We start from the raw sequence: 13,370 nt of genomic DNA, 5'->3' as shown, positions 1-13,370 counted from the left end.
GAGGGGGAAAAGACTGCATTTAAATAACTAGGAGAACAGCCTGTTTGCAGGAACTGAAAGGGTGTCTTTTGAAGAAAGAAAAGGGAGGGGCGGCTTGGAGGGGAAAATGACTGCATTTAAATAACTAGGAGAACAGCGTGTTTGCAGGAACTGAAAGGGTGTCTTTTGAAGAAAGAAAAGGGAGGGGCGGCTTGGAGGGGAAAATGACTGCATTTAAATAACTAGGAGAACAGCCTGTTTGCAGGAACTGAAAGGGTGTCTTTTGAAGAAAGAAAAGGGAGGGGTGGCTTGGAGGGGGAAATGACTGCATTTAAATAACTAGGAGAACAGCGTGTTTGCAGGAACTGAAAGGGTGTCTTTTGAAGAAAGAAAAGGGAGGGGCCGCTTAGAGGGGGAAAAGACTGCATTTAAATAACTAGGAGAACAGCGTGTTTGCAGGAACTGAAAGGGTGTCTTTTGAAGAAAGAAAAGGGAGGGGCCGCTTAGAGGGGGAAAAGACTGCATTTAAATAACTAGGAGAACAGCCTGTTTGCAGGAACTGAAAGGGTGTCTTTTGAAGAAAGAAAAGGGAGGGGCGGCTTGGAGGGGGAAATGACTGCATTTAAATAACTAGGAGAACAGCGTGTTTGCAGGAACTGAAAGGGTGTCTTTTGAAGAAAGAAAAGGGAGGGGCCGCTTAGAGGGGGAAAAGACTGCATTTAAATAACTAGGAGAACAGCGTGCTTGCAGAGGCACTGAAAGGGTGTCTTTTGAAGAAAGAAAAGGGAGGGGCACCCCCCTTGCCTTTCTTCCTTCCCATTCACCCTTTAGCCTAGCCTTGCTTCTTCCACCCGCCCCCTTTAGCTGCTGCTCCCTGCCCTCTGCTCGCCTCCCTTCTAAAGTTTGGGATTTTCCTGAAGGATTTGCAGGCATTATTTGCTTTTACATTGATTCCTATGGGAAACGTTGTTTCATCTTACGAACTTTTCACCTTACGAACCTCCTCCTGGAACCAATTAAGTTCGTATGATGAGGTACCACTGTACTTAATGACTGCTTAAAGGAAATTGTACAGAATACCCGGTTGTTTTGGGGAAGAGTGCTCTTTGCAATACAAAAAGAGTGCTTAGTTTATTTTGACTTTTGGGATAAAGAACATTGTTTTGAATTTTCGAACGGTGTGTGTGTGTCTGAAATTTGTATCCTTGAATTTTCGGGAGGCTCCTATCAGAGAGCCCGGCAGAACACTTATAAAGCAATAAAGATGGGATAAAATTCTAATAAATAAAACAGAAATTACAGAGGTTTCCTCTACCTGGGCAGAGATACCAATTAAGAGCAACCATTTCTGATTCTCATCGGTCCGGTAGTTGATGATTTGGCATCCCGCCAGACTGGCGTGTCGGTCGAACGTCTTTTGGGGCGAAGAATCTCCTTCCATGCTCCAGTGATAGACAGCTGTCTCGGTCACTAAAGCCACGGTGTTCACCGAGATCCACTTCCAGAAAATGACTTCTTCCGCCATCGTGTGTGCTTTCATTTTACTTTTCATCTCGATGTTAAAGATCTGGAGGGTTTTTCCCGCTGGTTGGCGAGACGGAAAGACAAAAAGAAGAAGAATCACAGATCTCCGAAATATGCCGCCCAGATTTAATTCTCCTGCATAGGAGTGGTGGAGTGGCCTAGAGGTGTTAGCTGAGCTAGAGAGATAGCTGGTGGATAGATAGATGAAGAAAGAAAGAAAGAAAGAAAGAAAGAAAGAAAGAGAGGGATGGAGGGAGGGAGGAAGAAAGAAAGAAAGAAAGAAAGAAAGAAAGAAAGAAAGAAAGAAAGAAAGAAAGAAAGAAAGAAAGAGAAAATAGACAGAGATAGAAGTGGACAAATGGGGGATGGAGATAGGTAAGTTGGAGAGATACATAACAGAGAGAGGCAGACAAATGGTGGATGGACATACGTAGAATGAATAGATGGATGGATGGAGAGAGAGATAATGGAGAGAGAGAGATAGAAGTGGACGAATGGTGGATGGAGATAGTTATGGATGGATCGATGAGAGAGGGGCAGACAAATAGTGGATGGAGATACATAGAATAGAGATAGATAGATAGATAGATAGACAGACAGACAGACAGACAGACAGACAGACAGACAGACAGGGGTGGGTGGGTAGGTAGGTAGGTAGGTAGATAATAATAATTTATTAGATTTGTATGCCGCCCCTCTCTGAAGACTCGATAGTTCGATAGATAGTTTGATTGATAGATAGATAGATAGATAGATAGATAGATAGATAGATAGATAGATAGATAGACAGACAGACAGACAGACAGACAGATAGAAAGAAATGGTAGATGGAGATAGATAAAATGGATGGGTAGATAGATAAGAGGGGGGCAGACGAATGGTGGATGGAGATAGAATAGAAGATAGATAGATAGATAGATAGATAGATAGATAGATAGATAGATAGATAGATAGATAGATAGATAGATGTGGGTGGGTGGGTGGGTGGGTGGGTGGGTAGATAGATAGATAGATAGATAGATAATAATAATTTATTAGATTTGTATGCCGCCCCTCTCCGAAGACTCGATAGTTCAATAGATAGATAGTTTGATAGTTCGATAGAGAGATAGATAGATAGATAGATAGATAGATAGATAGATAGATAGATAGATAGATAGATAGACAGACAGACAGACAGACAGACAGACAGATAGAAAGAAATGGTAGATGGAGATAGATAAAATGGATGGATAGATAGATAGATAAGAGGGGGGGCAGACGAATGGTGGATGGAGATAGAATAGAAGATAGATAGATAGATAGATAGATAGATAGATAGATAGATAGATAGATAGATAGATATGGGTGGGTGGGTGGGTAGGTAGGTAGGTAGATAGATAGATAATAATAATTTATTAGATTTGTATGCCGCCCCTCTCTGAAGACTCGATAGTTCAATAGATAGATAGTTTGATAGTTCGATAGATAGAAAGATAGACAGACAGACAGACAGACAGACAGACAGAAAGAAATGGTAGATGGAGATAGATAAAATGGATGGATAGATAGATAAGAGGGGGGGCAGACGAATGGTGGATGGAGACAGAATAGAAGATAGATAGATAGATAGAGTGTGAGAAAGAGAAAGAGAGAGAAAAAGAGAGAGAGATAAATTGGCTCTGGGGGGGAAACAGCAGGCAAAGGCCAAGATACTCTGAAATAGACATAACCGCATTTGTATCAGTCACTTGTTCAACTTTTGGGGTAGCAACAGAGAGCCTCCCCACAATCAAGGCAGCCCTAAGGTTTGATTAAGTCAAGGGTCAGAGTGGTGCCAAGAGAATTTAAGGGTCAGCAAAGCGAGGCAATTTTACCCAGCCTTTCGGCAAGGGCCACTCCGGCAGGTTGTGTTGTTTAAGTGACTGTCGCATCAAGGAAGCTTAACCCCCAATAGATTCTAGCCTCTAACCAGGATTAATCTACAGCTGCGCGCATAACGCCATTGAACGATACCGCTTATCTTGGGCGGGCGGGCAAGGCATCTGTTCCCTATTCAGGTGAGCTACAAAGAAAACAAAACACCAACACAAACATACACAAGCCTGAATAGGTGGGTCACATCGAAAGGGGGGGGGGGGTTACACGTGGTGTGGGGGAGAGGACAGGAAAAGCTCTGAACACTTTAGATCTGAGCACAAAAAAAACCCCCACAGTGGTTTTTGCATTCCCATGCCGAGTGCATGGAAACGATCAGTGTAAAGCAGTGTTTCCCAACCTTGGCAACTTGGGAGATATTTGGACTTCAACTCCCAGAATTCCCCAGCCAGCAAATGCTGGCTGGGGAATTCTGGGAGTTGAAGTCCAAATATCTTCAAGTTGCCAAGGCTGGGAAACGCTGGTGTAAAGTGATGCATTTCGCCGTTTTTGCAATTATCACGGAGGCGATTTTACAAGCTCGGGTTACGGCACAACGGAGGGGACATAAATTACGAGAATGCGCCAATCGCCGGGAAATACCACATGCAGTAGTCCGACAACGCAATCGGTATGCTCTTACCAACCATTCAGGCAGTGATGGGCTGCCCCCCCTTTTTTACTGCCATACTGAGGGCGTGGCTTATTTAGTGGGTGTGGCTTGCCGGTCATGAGACCAGGTGGGAGTGGCTTGACAATCATGTGACCGGGTGGGAGTGGCTTACCGAACCAAGATAAGTTTTCAAATAGGACTTTTTTTTCCAGTAGATTCAGTCACATTATTTGAAAAGGACAAATGATAGACAGCATGATTGGTTGAGGAGCACAGCGACGTTTTAAGGTTTTGTGTCGAACCCACAAGGTTCGGTATGATAACAGGTTAGGCAAGCAGCTCAATTTTCTTTAACTGCTATAAAAGTTCGGTCCTAGATGACGATTAAAACGATTGAAGGGTTTATGGGTAAAAACATACTTATTTCATTGCTTTCTAGTTTAAAAATAATTAAAGGATCATACTAAGGTAGTAGAGAAGGAAGGACAATAAAAACCCCTATTAAGTATTCAATAAATAGTGCAGCAGCCCATCACTGCATTTAGGGAAACCATTATACGTCTCTGAAAGTCTGGTGCGATTACGTTCATCGCGGGAAAACCAAGCAAAACATGAGACCGGGACTCACCCCAATCTCTAGCAACCAAGGATCTGCAGTTTATTATTTTAGAACAGACCTTGATTCATAGGCCTCTCAGACTTTAATGCTTTGGGACAAGCTACAATTCTGGGGCTACTGAGAAGCTATCGTACCTATTCCCCAGGGCTTCGTATGTTTAAGAAAAGAGGCAGAAAAACCCGAGAGGATATGATAGTGCTATATAAGTCAGGGGTTCTCCAAACTGGGCAATTTTTAAGACTTGTGGACTTCAATTCCCAGAATCCCTCAGTAAGCCCTAACCCGAATTCTGGGAGTTGAAGTCCACAAGTCTTAAAGTCGACAAAGTTTGAGGCTCCCGTTTTAAGGGACGACACTTACATTTTCTCCGATTCGTTACTTCGGTGTACCTACAAAAACTAACATGTTAGTTCGAGCTGCGTTTCAGGCTGTCAATCAGTGTTAGCTTTCCTGGTCAATGCACCGATTCGCAGGGGGCCAAGATAACCAGAATTAAAGCACGTGGTTAGAACACAGCGCTGCAGTCTTACCACACCGCTCACTCCAGGAGTTCGATCCTGAGTGGCTCAAGGTTGACTCAGCCTTATATCCTTCCCAGGTGGGTAAAATGAAGACCCAGATTGTCGGGGGCAATGCGCCGGCTCTGTAAACCGCTTAAGAGAGGGCTGCAAAGCAGCACATAAGTCTAAGTGCTATTGCTTAGGATGATTGCTGAATCTTTTGATAAGTGGTTTTAATAGGGTTATTCGCCCATGCTGTGTATTCAAGCAATTTTAAGCAAGCCTGCAAACAATAGCTCAGGCTCAGAAATTTCCAATATAATCCGATGATCTATACAATCTTGGACCCCTGCGAGTTTTGTCATGACTTTCTGAGACCCAAAACCACATTTAGAATCAAGTGGAGGACCAGCACACAAGACACCATGCTAGCAAAGGTCTCTCATAAAAGTATGCGCGGCTCCGTTCCTTGCTATTCATGAACTGTACAACCATGGGATGGATTTACTCGAGAGCCATTCCTTGGCACAGTTATAAACAGCAAGTCATGAAGCGGTATATATCACAAAGGAAGACGACAATTTTTCCTGCCAAAATTCAAGCCATCGCATTTGGATCCCAATTAAATCCACTGAGCGGAATTCTCCGTTGAGATGCCCAATTGCTTATGTATATACAGTGTTCCCTCAATTTTCGCAGGGGATGCGTTCCGAGACCGCCCGCGAAAGTCGAATTTCCGCGAAGTAGAGATGCGGAAGTAAATACACTATTTTTGGCTATGAACAGTATCACAAGCCTTCCCTTAACACTTTAAACCCCTAAATTACCATTTCCCATTCCCTTAGCAACCCTTTAGATTATTATTCACCATGTTTATTTATTAAAGTTTATTTAAAAGAATATTTATTAAAGGCAGACGAAAGTTTGACGATGACATATGACGTCATCGGGCGGGGAAAAACGTGATATAGGGAAAAAACCCCGCGAAATATTTTTTAATTAATATTTTTGAAAAACCGTGGTGTAGACTTTTCGCGAAGTTTGAACCCGCGAAAATCGAGGGAACACTGTACAGTATATACTGTGTATATATATATATCTTTTTTTTTTCTCGCCTAGATTTCAGTACTTTTTATGAGATTAGACCGTTCCATACTGTTAAAACATACAAGTTTGCCAGGGTAAAATGAACTCACCGTCTGTATTAAAGACAAGAATGCAGGAAGGAAAAGTACAGAGTCAGTTGGCGGTGACATTATTTTAAATCTAAAGAGTTTTGCCTGCCTATCTCTGGAGGGACATTTTAATGTGCTGATCAGATAGCCTCTGGATTACAGGCTAATAATGTGAAAGCCAAAATCAAGTTCCTACAGAAATATCACTTTTATTTGCTATAGCTAAAAGTGTTGCATAATCTAATCTTGGATTTAAAACAAAACAAAACAGTGCACTTTTATTAACCAAATCTTAGATTTGTCTATCTACGTCATCAGTGCTGTTGAGGAAAATTAAGGCATTGAAGTAGTTCCTGGCTGGGAAAATCTTTCTGGAAACTTGGAAATGGCAGCATTTGAAATTCTCAGGGGCCTGGAATATCTATTTTCTAATCTTGAGATTCATATTTAATCGTTCCCTTTGGAATTGCTATTTTGAGCAGGCCGCCCCAATCGTTTCCTCGCAATTTATAATTCCGTGACTGTCATTTTCAGTCTCTCAATTTATGGTCAACAATTAATAGGCCCAAGTTTCACTTAAAATAAATAAATAAATCTCTATGTGAATAAGATAAAACAGTAGAAATAGAAGATGAAAACTAAACCAGTTTAAAACCAAATCCATTAAAAATGCTAAAATCAATTTAACAAATGAAAAAAAAACCCCATGTTGTTAATTTAACGTGTTAATTCAATTTAATTAATTAAACAAGCCATGTTATTAATTTAACATCTGCAGCGAGTCGCTGGCCCAGAAAAGTCATAAAACATGTCGATGCTCAAATTGACGTCTTGCTTAGCAACGGAACTGTGGTCTTAAGGACCATCTGCACAAACTCCCTACCCCCAAAAAGGTGAATAAATAACGCACTGAATAAAATATATTTTTTAAAATGGCAATTTAAAACAAAAAACAAAAACAGGCAAAGTTTTCCCTTTCGTGTGAATTCTTATCCCCACGGCTCCCTCTTTGGCGCAAAACGATCGGCCAACGTACCTTTCAGAGCGATGACCTTGGAAGCAGGATTCATGATGGCGCTTTCTGCCGAGATGGGACGGCGGATGGGGGTCGTCGGGTCGCCCAGGTCGACAATGACCACCTGTGCTTGCTCCCCAACTTTTTCCCGGATGCAGATGAACTTGTCCGATTCCATCGTTAAGGTGCTGAATCCGATGTTGGCGGGATTAATTCCAAGATTCTGGAGCTAAAAACAACAAGGGCCATTACGTTATAAAAAGTGGTCTTCCTCCTCCGTTCATTCATTTCTTGACCTGGTTTTTTGGAGGGAGGCAGGGGGGTGGAAAAGAACCAAACCACCCTCCGAGCTAATGCACAGGGAATGTCAAACATGATCTCCACCAGATGTGAATGCCAAACGGGGGAAATATTATTATTATTATTATTATTATTATTATTATTATTATTATTGTTTATTAGATTTGTATGCCGCCCATCTCCGAAGACTCGGGGCGGCTCACAACAAATAACAACAAATAATAACAACAACAAAAGCAAAAATATATTGATAAAATTGAACGGGTCCAAAGACGGGCGACAAAAATGGTGGAAGGTCTCAAGCATAAAACTCATCAGGACAGACTTCATGAAATCCATCTGTATAGTCTGGAGGACAGAAGGGAAAGGGGGGACATGATCGAAACATTTAAATATGTCAAAGGGTTAAATAAGGTCCAGGAGGGAAGTGTTTTTAATAGGAAAGTCAGCCCAAGAACAAGGGGCACAATCTGAGGTTAGTTGGGGGAAAGATCAAAAGCAATGTGAGAAATTATTATTTGATTGAAAGAGTAGTAGATCCTTAGAACAAACTTCCAGCAGACGTGGTAGATAAATCCACAGTAACTGAATTTAAACATGCCTGGGATAAACATAGATCCATCCTAAGATAAAATACAGGAAATAGTATAAGGGCAGGCTAGATGGACCATGAGGTCTTTTTATGCCATCAATCTTCTATGTTTCCATGTTTCTAACAACAACAATAATAACAACAATAATATATTAATAATAAAGAACTGGTGGGATCATAAACCTGAGAAAATAATTGAAAACAAACATGGCAAAATATTCAGGATTTTTCGAATTCAAACGGACAAGGTTTTGAAACACAATACACCAGGCTTCATGATAGCGTAATAGAAAAAAATGTGGATCGCTGATGTCGCCATACCAGGTGACAGCCGACTTGATGAAAAAAAACAAGAAAAACTTAGCCGATATCAGGATCTTAAAGCAGGTGGTCCCAGTGGTAATCGGCACACTGCCAAAAGACCTCAGCCAGCATTTGAAAACAATAAACCTTGTCCAAATCACGATCTGTCAGTGGCAAAAGGCCACCGTACTTGGATCTGTGCGCATCATATACAAAAATACATCACACAGTCCTAGATGCTTGGGAAGTGTTTGACTTGTGATATTGTGATGCAAAATCCAGCATATCAATCTCGTTTGGTGTATTACTGTTTTTGTAGTAGTAGTAATAATAATAATAATAATAATAATAATAATAATAATAGTAATAATAATAGTAATAATAATAATCCCAACCTCCTTGCCTTTCGAAAAGCATTGAAAACACAATTCAAAGTGTTGGTAATGACCTTTAAAGCCCTACATGGCATTGGACCAGAATACCTCCGGAACCACCTTCTACCGCATGAATCCCAGCGGCCAATAAGGTCCCACAGAGTTGGCCTTCTCCGGATCCCGTCGACCAAGCAATGTCGTTTGGCGGGTCCCAGGGGAAGAGCCTTCTCTGTGGCGGCCCCGGCCCTCTGGAATCAACTTCCCCCGGAGTTTAGAACAGCCCCCACCCTCCTTGTCTTTCGCAAGTTACTTAAGACCCACCTATATCGCCAGGCATGGGGGAACTGAGACATCCTCCCCCAGGCTTTTGTATTTTATGTTTGATGTGTATGTGCTGTATGGTTTTTAATTGTTGAGGTTTTTATATATTTTATTATTAGATTTGTTCCATTGTTACACTGTTTTTATTACTGTTGTGAGCCGCCCCGAGTCTTCGGAGAGGGGCGGCATACAAATCTAATACATCATCATCATCATCATTAATTAATAATAATAATAATAATAGTGATGAGGAGGAGGAGGAGGAGGAGGAGCAGAGGAAGAAGAGGAAGAAGAGGAAGAGGAAGAAGAAGAAGAAGAAGAAGAAGAAGAAGAAGAAGAAGAAGAAGAAGAAGAAGAAGAAGAAGAAGAAGAGGCAGCAGCTAGGTGGGAATAGTGGAGATTTCAGTGGTGATGTTCCAAGGAGGTACCAAATTCAGAAAAATGAATAACTTGCAGAAATCCCTTAGGAGTTCATTCTTTCTACAATGTTCAATGTCCACAGATATTCCAGAAGAAAAAAAAAACCCTTTGTTCCCGCATGCCGAGTTCTTGGTAACTACTTGGACACATCTGTGTGCTTTTATTATTTATTGATTTTATATCCTTTCTTATTTTTGCAATTAATGCAAGGCGGCCGACTAGCTATTAGGAAAAAAAATATTAAACATCTGTATATACGTTTCATGGAAGCTGCTTAATAATTTTTCCTGGGAATCTATTTGTCAGTAGCTGTCAATTACTAAGAGGCGAGAAAAAGGCATGTTTCTGTAATATTCAGCTATAACAGTGTTTATTTCTTACGTAGACAAGCTTGTTCACTACAAAGCAGGAACTCTTCCCAGAAGTCACTTTTTATGGTGTGAACATTGTGTTTAAAAAAAAAAAAAGCATTAGGAAAATGACAGCATCTGAAAAGAATTCCAGATTCCTTCCTACAGAAGACACAACATAAATTGCAGGCATTAAATAGCTTGGAATGTCCAACTGCCAAACACTCCCATTTAAAAAAACCACCCCTTATTAAGAAAATATTAGAATGCGCTGAAATGGATATGATGACAAGACGGTTAAATGACCAAGAAGAAACAGAATATTATGAGATATGGAATAAAGTGTACATATGGATAAATAAGAAAAAATATTAAAATAAGAAATAAATAAATAAGAGAATTGTATTAGCAGTGTTATGATTTAAGATTTATATTAGAATTAGTATTGTTATGATTTAAGAGTTATGCTAGGTTTAGTTTATGTATGAAAATTTATTATATAAGGTAAAACAAATTTCTTCTTTTCATTTAAAGTAATAAGTTGAATTTAAGTATTTTTTAAATGTACTCTTTTTCTGTATTGAAATTTTACTTCTAGAATAAGTGGGGTAGTTACAACCCCATTTTTATGTTAAATGTATGTTTGTCAGTTTTGTCTATTTTAAAAATTAATAAAATATATAAATAAAAATAAATAATTTTTTTTAAAAAAAAACACCTTGGAATTGTGTGCTACAACTTCTACACAATTTGGACATTCTCAGTTCCAAGGGAAAATTTTCATTATGTCTGAAATTCTAAAAAGAGTGATTCTAATTGACAGCTCTGTCTCGAAAGACAGAAAACCAACGATTGCTCATCCAACTCCCAATCTAATCCTTGCCGGAGGCAAATTTTCCTTTAGTTAAGACCATTATTTCAATATTCTACTAGCAAAGAATGGAGGTTTTTGAACTCTGGCGCTGGAGGAGACTCCTGCGAGCCCTTCGGACTGCCAGGCGATCCAATGGGTCAGTCCTAGAGGAGATCAACCCTGACTGCTCTTTAGAGTTGCTTATTACCTATTATTTATTTTTATTTATTTATTAGATTTGTATGCCGCCCCTCTCCGAAGTCTCGGGGCACCTCACAACAGTAATAAAAACAATATAGCAGTGGAACAAATCTAATTTATTTATTTATTTATTTATTATTTATATTTGTATGCCGCCCCTCTCCGCAGACTCGGGGCAGCTCACAACAGAATAAAACAATTCATAACAAATCTAAATTGTAGTTTAAAATATTTAAAAACCCCATTTAATAAACAAACATACATACAAACATACCATTCATAAATTGTATATGCCCGGGGGAGATGTCTCAGTTCCCACATGCCTGACGACAAAGGTGGGTTTTAAGGAGCTTACGAAAGGCAAGGAGAGTAGGGGCAGTTCTAATCTCTGGGGGGAGTTGGTTCCAGAGGGTCGGGGCCGCCACAGAGAAGGCTCTTTCCCTGGGGCCCGCCAACCAACATTGTTTAGTTGACGGGACCTGGAGAAGGCCCACTCTGTGGGACCTAATATTAAAAAACATATAAAACCCTATCATTATTTAAAAAAACCAAACAGCACATTCATACCAAACATAAAACAAAGTATTAAAAAAAAGCCTGGGGGAATAAGTGAGTCTTGAGTAGTTTACGAAAGACAGGGAGGGTAGGGGCAGTTCTAATCTCCGGGGGGAGTTGGTTCCAGAGGGCTGGGGCCGCCACAGAGAAGGCTCTTCCCCTGGGGTCCGCCAAAAGACACTGTTTAGTCGATGGGACCCGGAGAAGGCCAACTCTGTGGGACCTTATCGGTCACTGGGATTCGTGCGGTAGCAGGCGGTTCCGGAGGTACTCTGGTTCAATGCCATGTAGGGCTTTAACTCTGGGAGTTAAAGTCCACAAGTCTTAAACTTGCCAAGTTTGAAGACCTCGGGCCTGGAGGAACGTTGCCCATGGGGTCACGATGGATCACACACAACTACGCAACTAACAACAGCAAAAGTAAAGGAAGAAAAAAATTCAAGTAATTCCCTGGGAAACGGAGGAGAGCTTTCCTATATTCATTATCCTTATTGCAAAAGTATAAATATTTGGACAAATATTAGAGTTATTAGAGTTGGTTATTACCTATAAAGCTCTACATGGCTTAAGAACAGATTATTTATGGGACCATCTTCTGCCTCATATATCCTAGTGACCAGTTAGGTCGCACAGAGTCAACCTTCTCCAGGTCCCGTCGGCCAAACAATGTCGGCCGGTGGGACCACGGGGAAGAGCCTTCTCTGTTGTGGCCCCAGTCCTCTGGAATCAACTCCCCCCAGAGATTCGTGCCGCTCCCAACGTCCTTGCCTTTCGAAAAGCATTGAAAACACACTTAGGTCGACAGAACATTAAGCGTTAACTCTCCGTTCCAGCCAGAAATATGAATGAGTGATGCCTGTATTATTGGGGTATTTAAATTGTAATACTGGGTTTTAATTTTTTTACTTGTTTTTGTCCTATGTATTGTTTTTTTTACCGTTGTAAGCTGCCCTGAGTCCGCTAGGAAAAGGGCGGCCTGTAAATTAAAAAAATAAAATAAATACATATATAAAGGGAACACTCAAAGAACACATCCTAGATCTGAATGAATGAAATACAGTATTCTCATTGAATTCTTTATTCTGTACAAAGTTGAATGTGCACACCAGCATGTGAAATTGATTTGTCAATCAGTGTTGCTTCCTAAGTGGACAGTTTGATTTCACAGAAGTTTGATTTACTTGGAGTTATATTGTGTTGTTTAAGTGTTCCTTTTATTTTTTTGAGAAGTATATTTGAGGACTACAGTACATTGGAACTGGGAGATGGAATACCTACAGGATTGCCTTCTGCCATACGAGTCAGGCCGCAAAGAGTTGGATAATGTCGGTTGGCGGGTCCTAGCGGAAGAGCCTTCTCTGTGGGGGGCCCGGCACTCTGGAATCAACTCTCCCCCTGGAGATCTATACTGCCCCCACCCTCCTCGCCTTCTGCAAGAGTCTTAAGACTCATTTTTTCCGCCAGACTTGGGGCTATTAGATTCTTGCCCCCTGGCCGATGAGTGTGCTGAAAAAAAGTTGATTGAATTGGAATGACTGCTTTTTAAGGCTTGGGTTTTTTTAGATTTTATATTGAATGAATTGGATCTAAAATGTTATACATTGTTTTATTATAGGTTGTAAGCGGCCCCAAGTCCTCGGATAGGGGTGGAATAAATGTCAAATTAATAAATAAATAAAATAAATAAATATAGACTATGCTGGCTGGAGAACTCTGGGAGTTGACCTCCACAAGTCTTAAACTTGGCAAATTTGAAGACCTCTGGCCTGGAGGAACGTTG

The 13,370-nt window shown here is 40.7% G+C and overlaps 1 protein-coding gene across 1 annotated transcript in view; it reads right to left on the bottom strand.

Moving 5' to 3' along the window:
* The window catches only part of CLTCL1 (clathrin heavy chain like 1), a 75,884-nt gene that overhangs the window by 54,354 nt on the left and 8,160 nt on the right, over positions 1 to 13,370 (bottom strand). Inside the window, exons 2-3 of the mRNA XM_070761998.1 lie at positions 7,343 to 7,550; positions 1,295 to 1,563 (exon numbers count right to left, since the gene is read on the bottom strand). Coding sequence (XP_070618099.1) covers positions 1,295 to 1,563; positions 7,343 to 7,550 — 477 coding nt within the window. The remainder of the gene's footprint in view (positions 1 to 1,294; positions 1,564 to 7,342; positions 7,551 to 13,370) is intronic.

The sequence above is a fragment of the Erythrolamprus reginae genome, chromosome 10 (genome assembly GCF_031021105.1).
Source record: "Erythrolamprus reginae isolate rEryReg1 chromosome 10, rEryReg1.hap1, whole genome shotgun sequence".
NCBI classification, from domain to species: Eukaryota; Metazoa; Chordata; class Lepidosauria; order Squamata; family Dipsadidae; genus Erythrolamprus; species Erythrolamprus reginae.
Note: the sequence above shows the minus strand (reverse complement) of the source record. Positions and strands in the feature narration are given on the sequence as shown.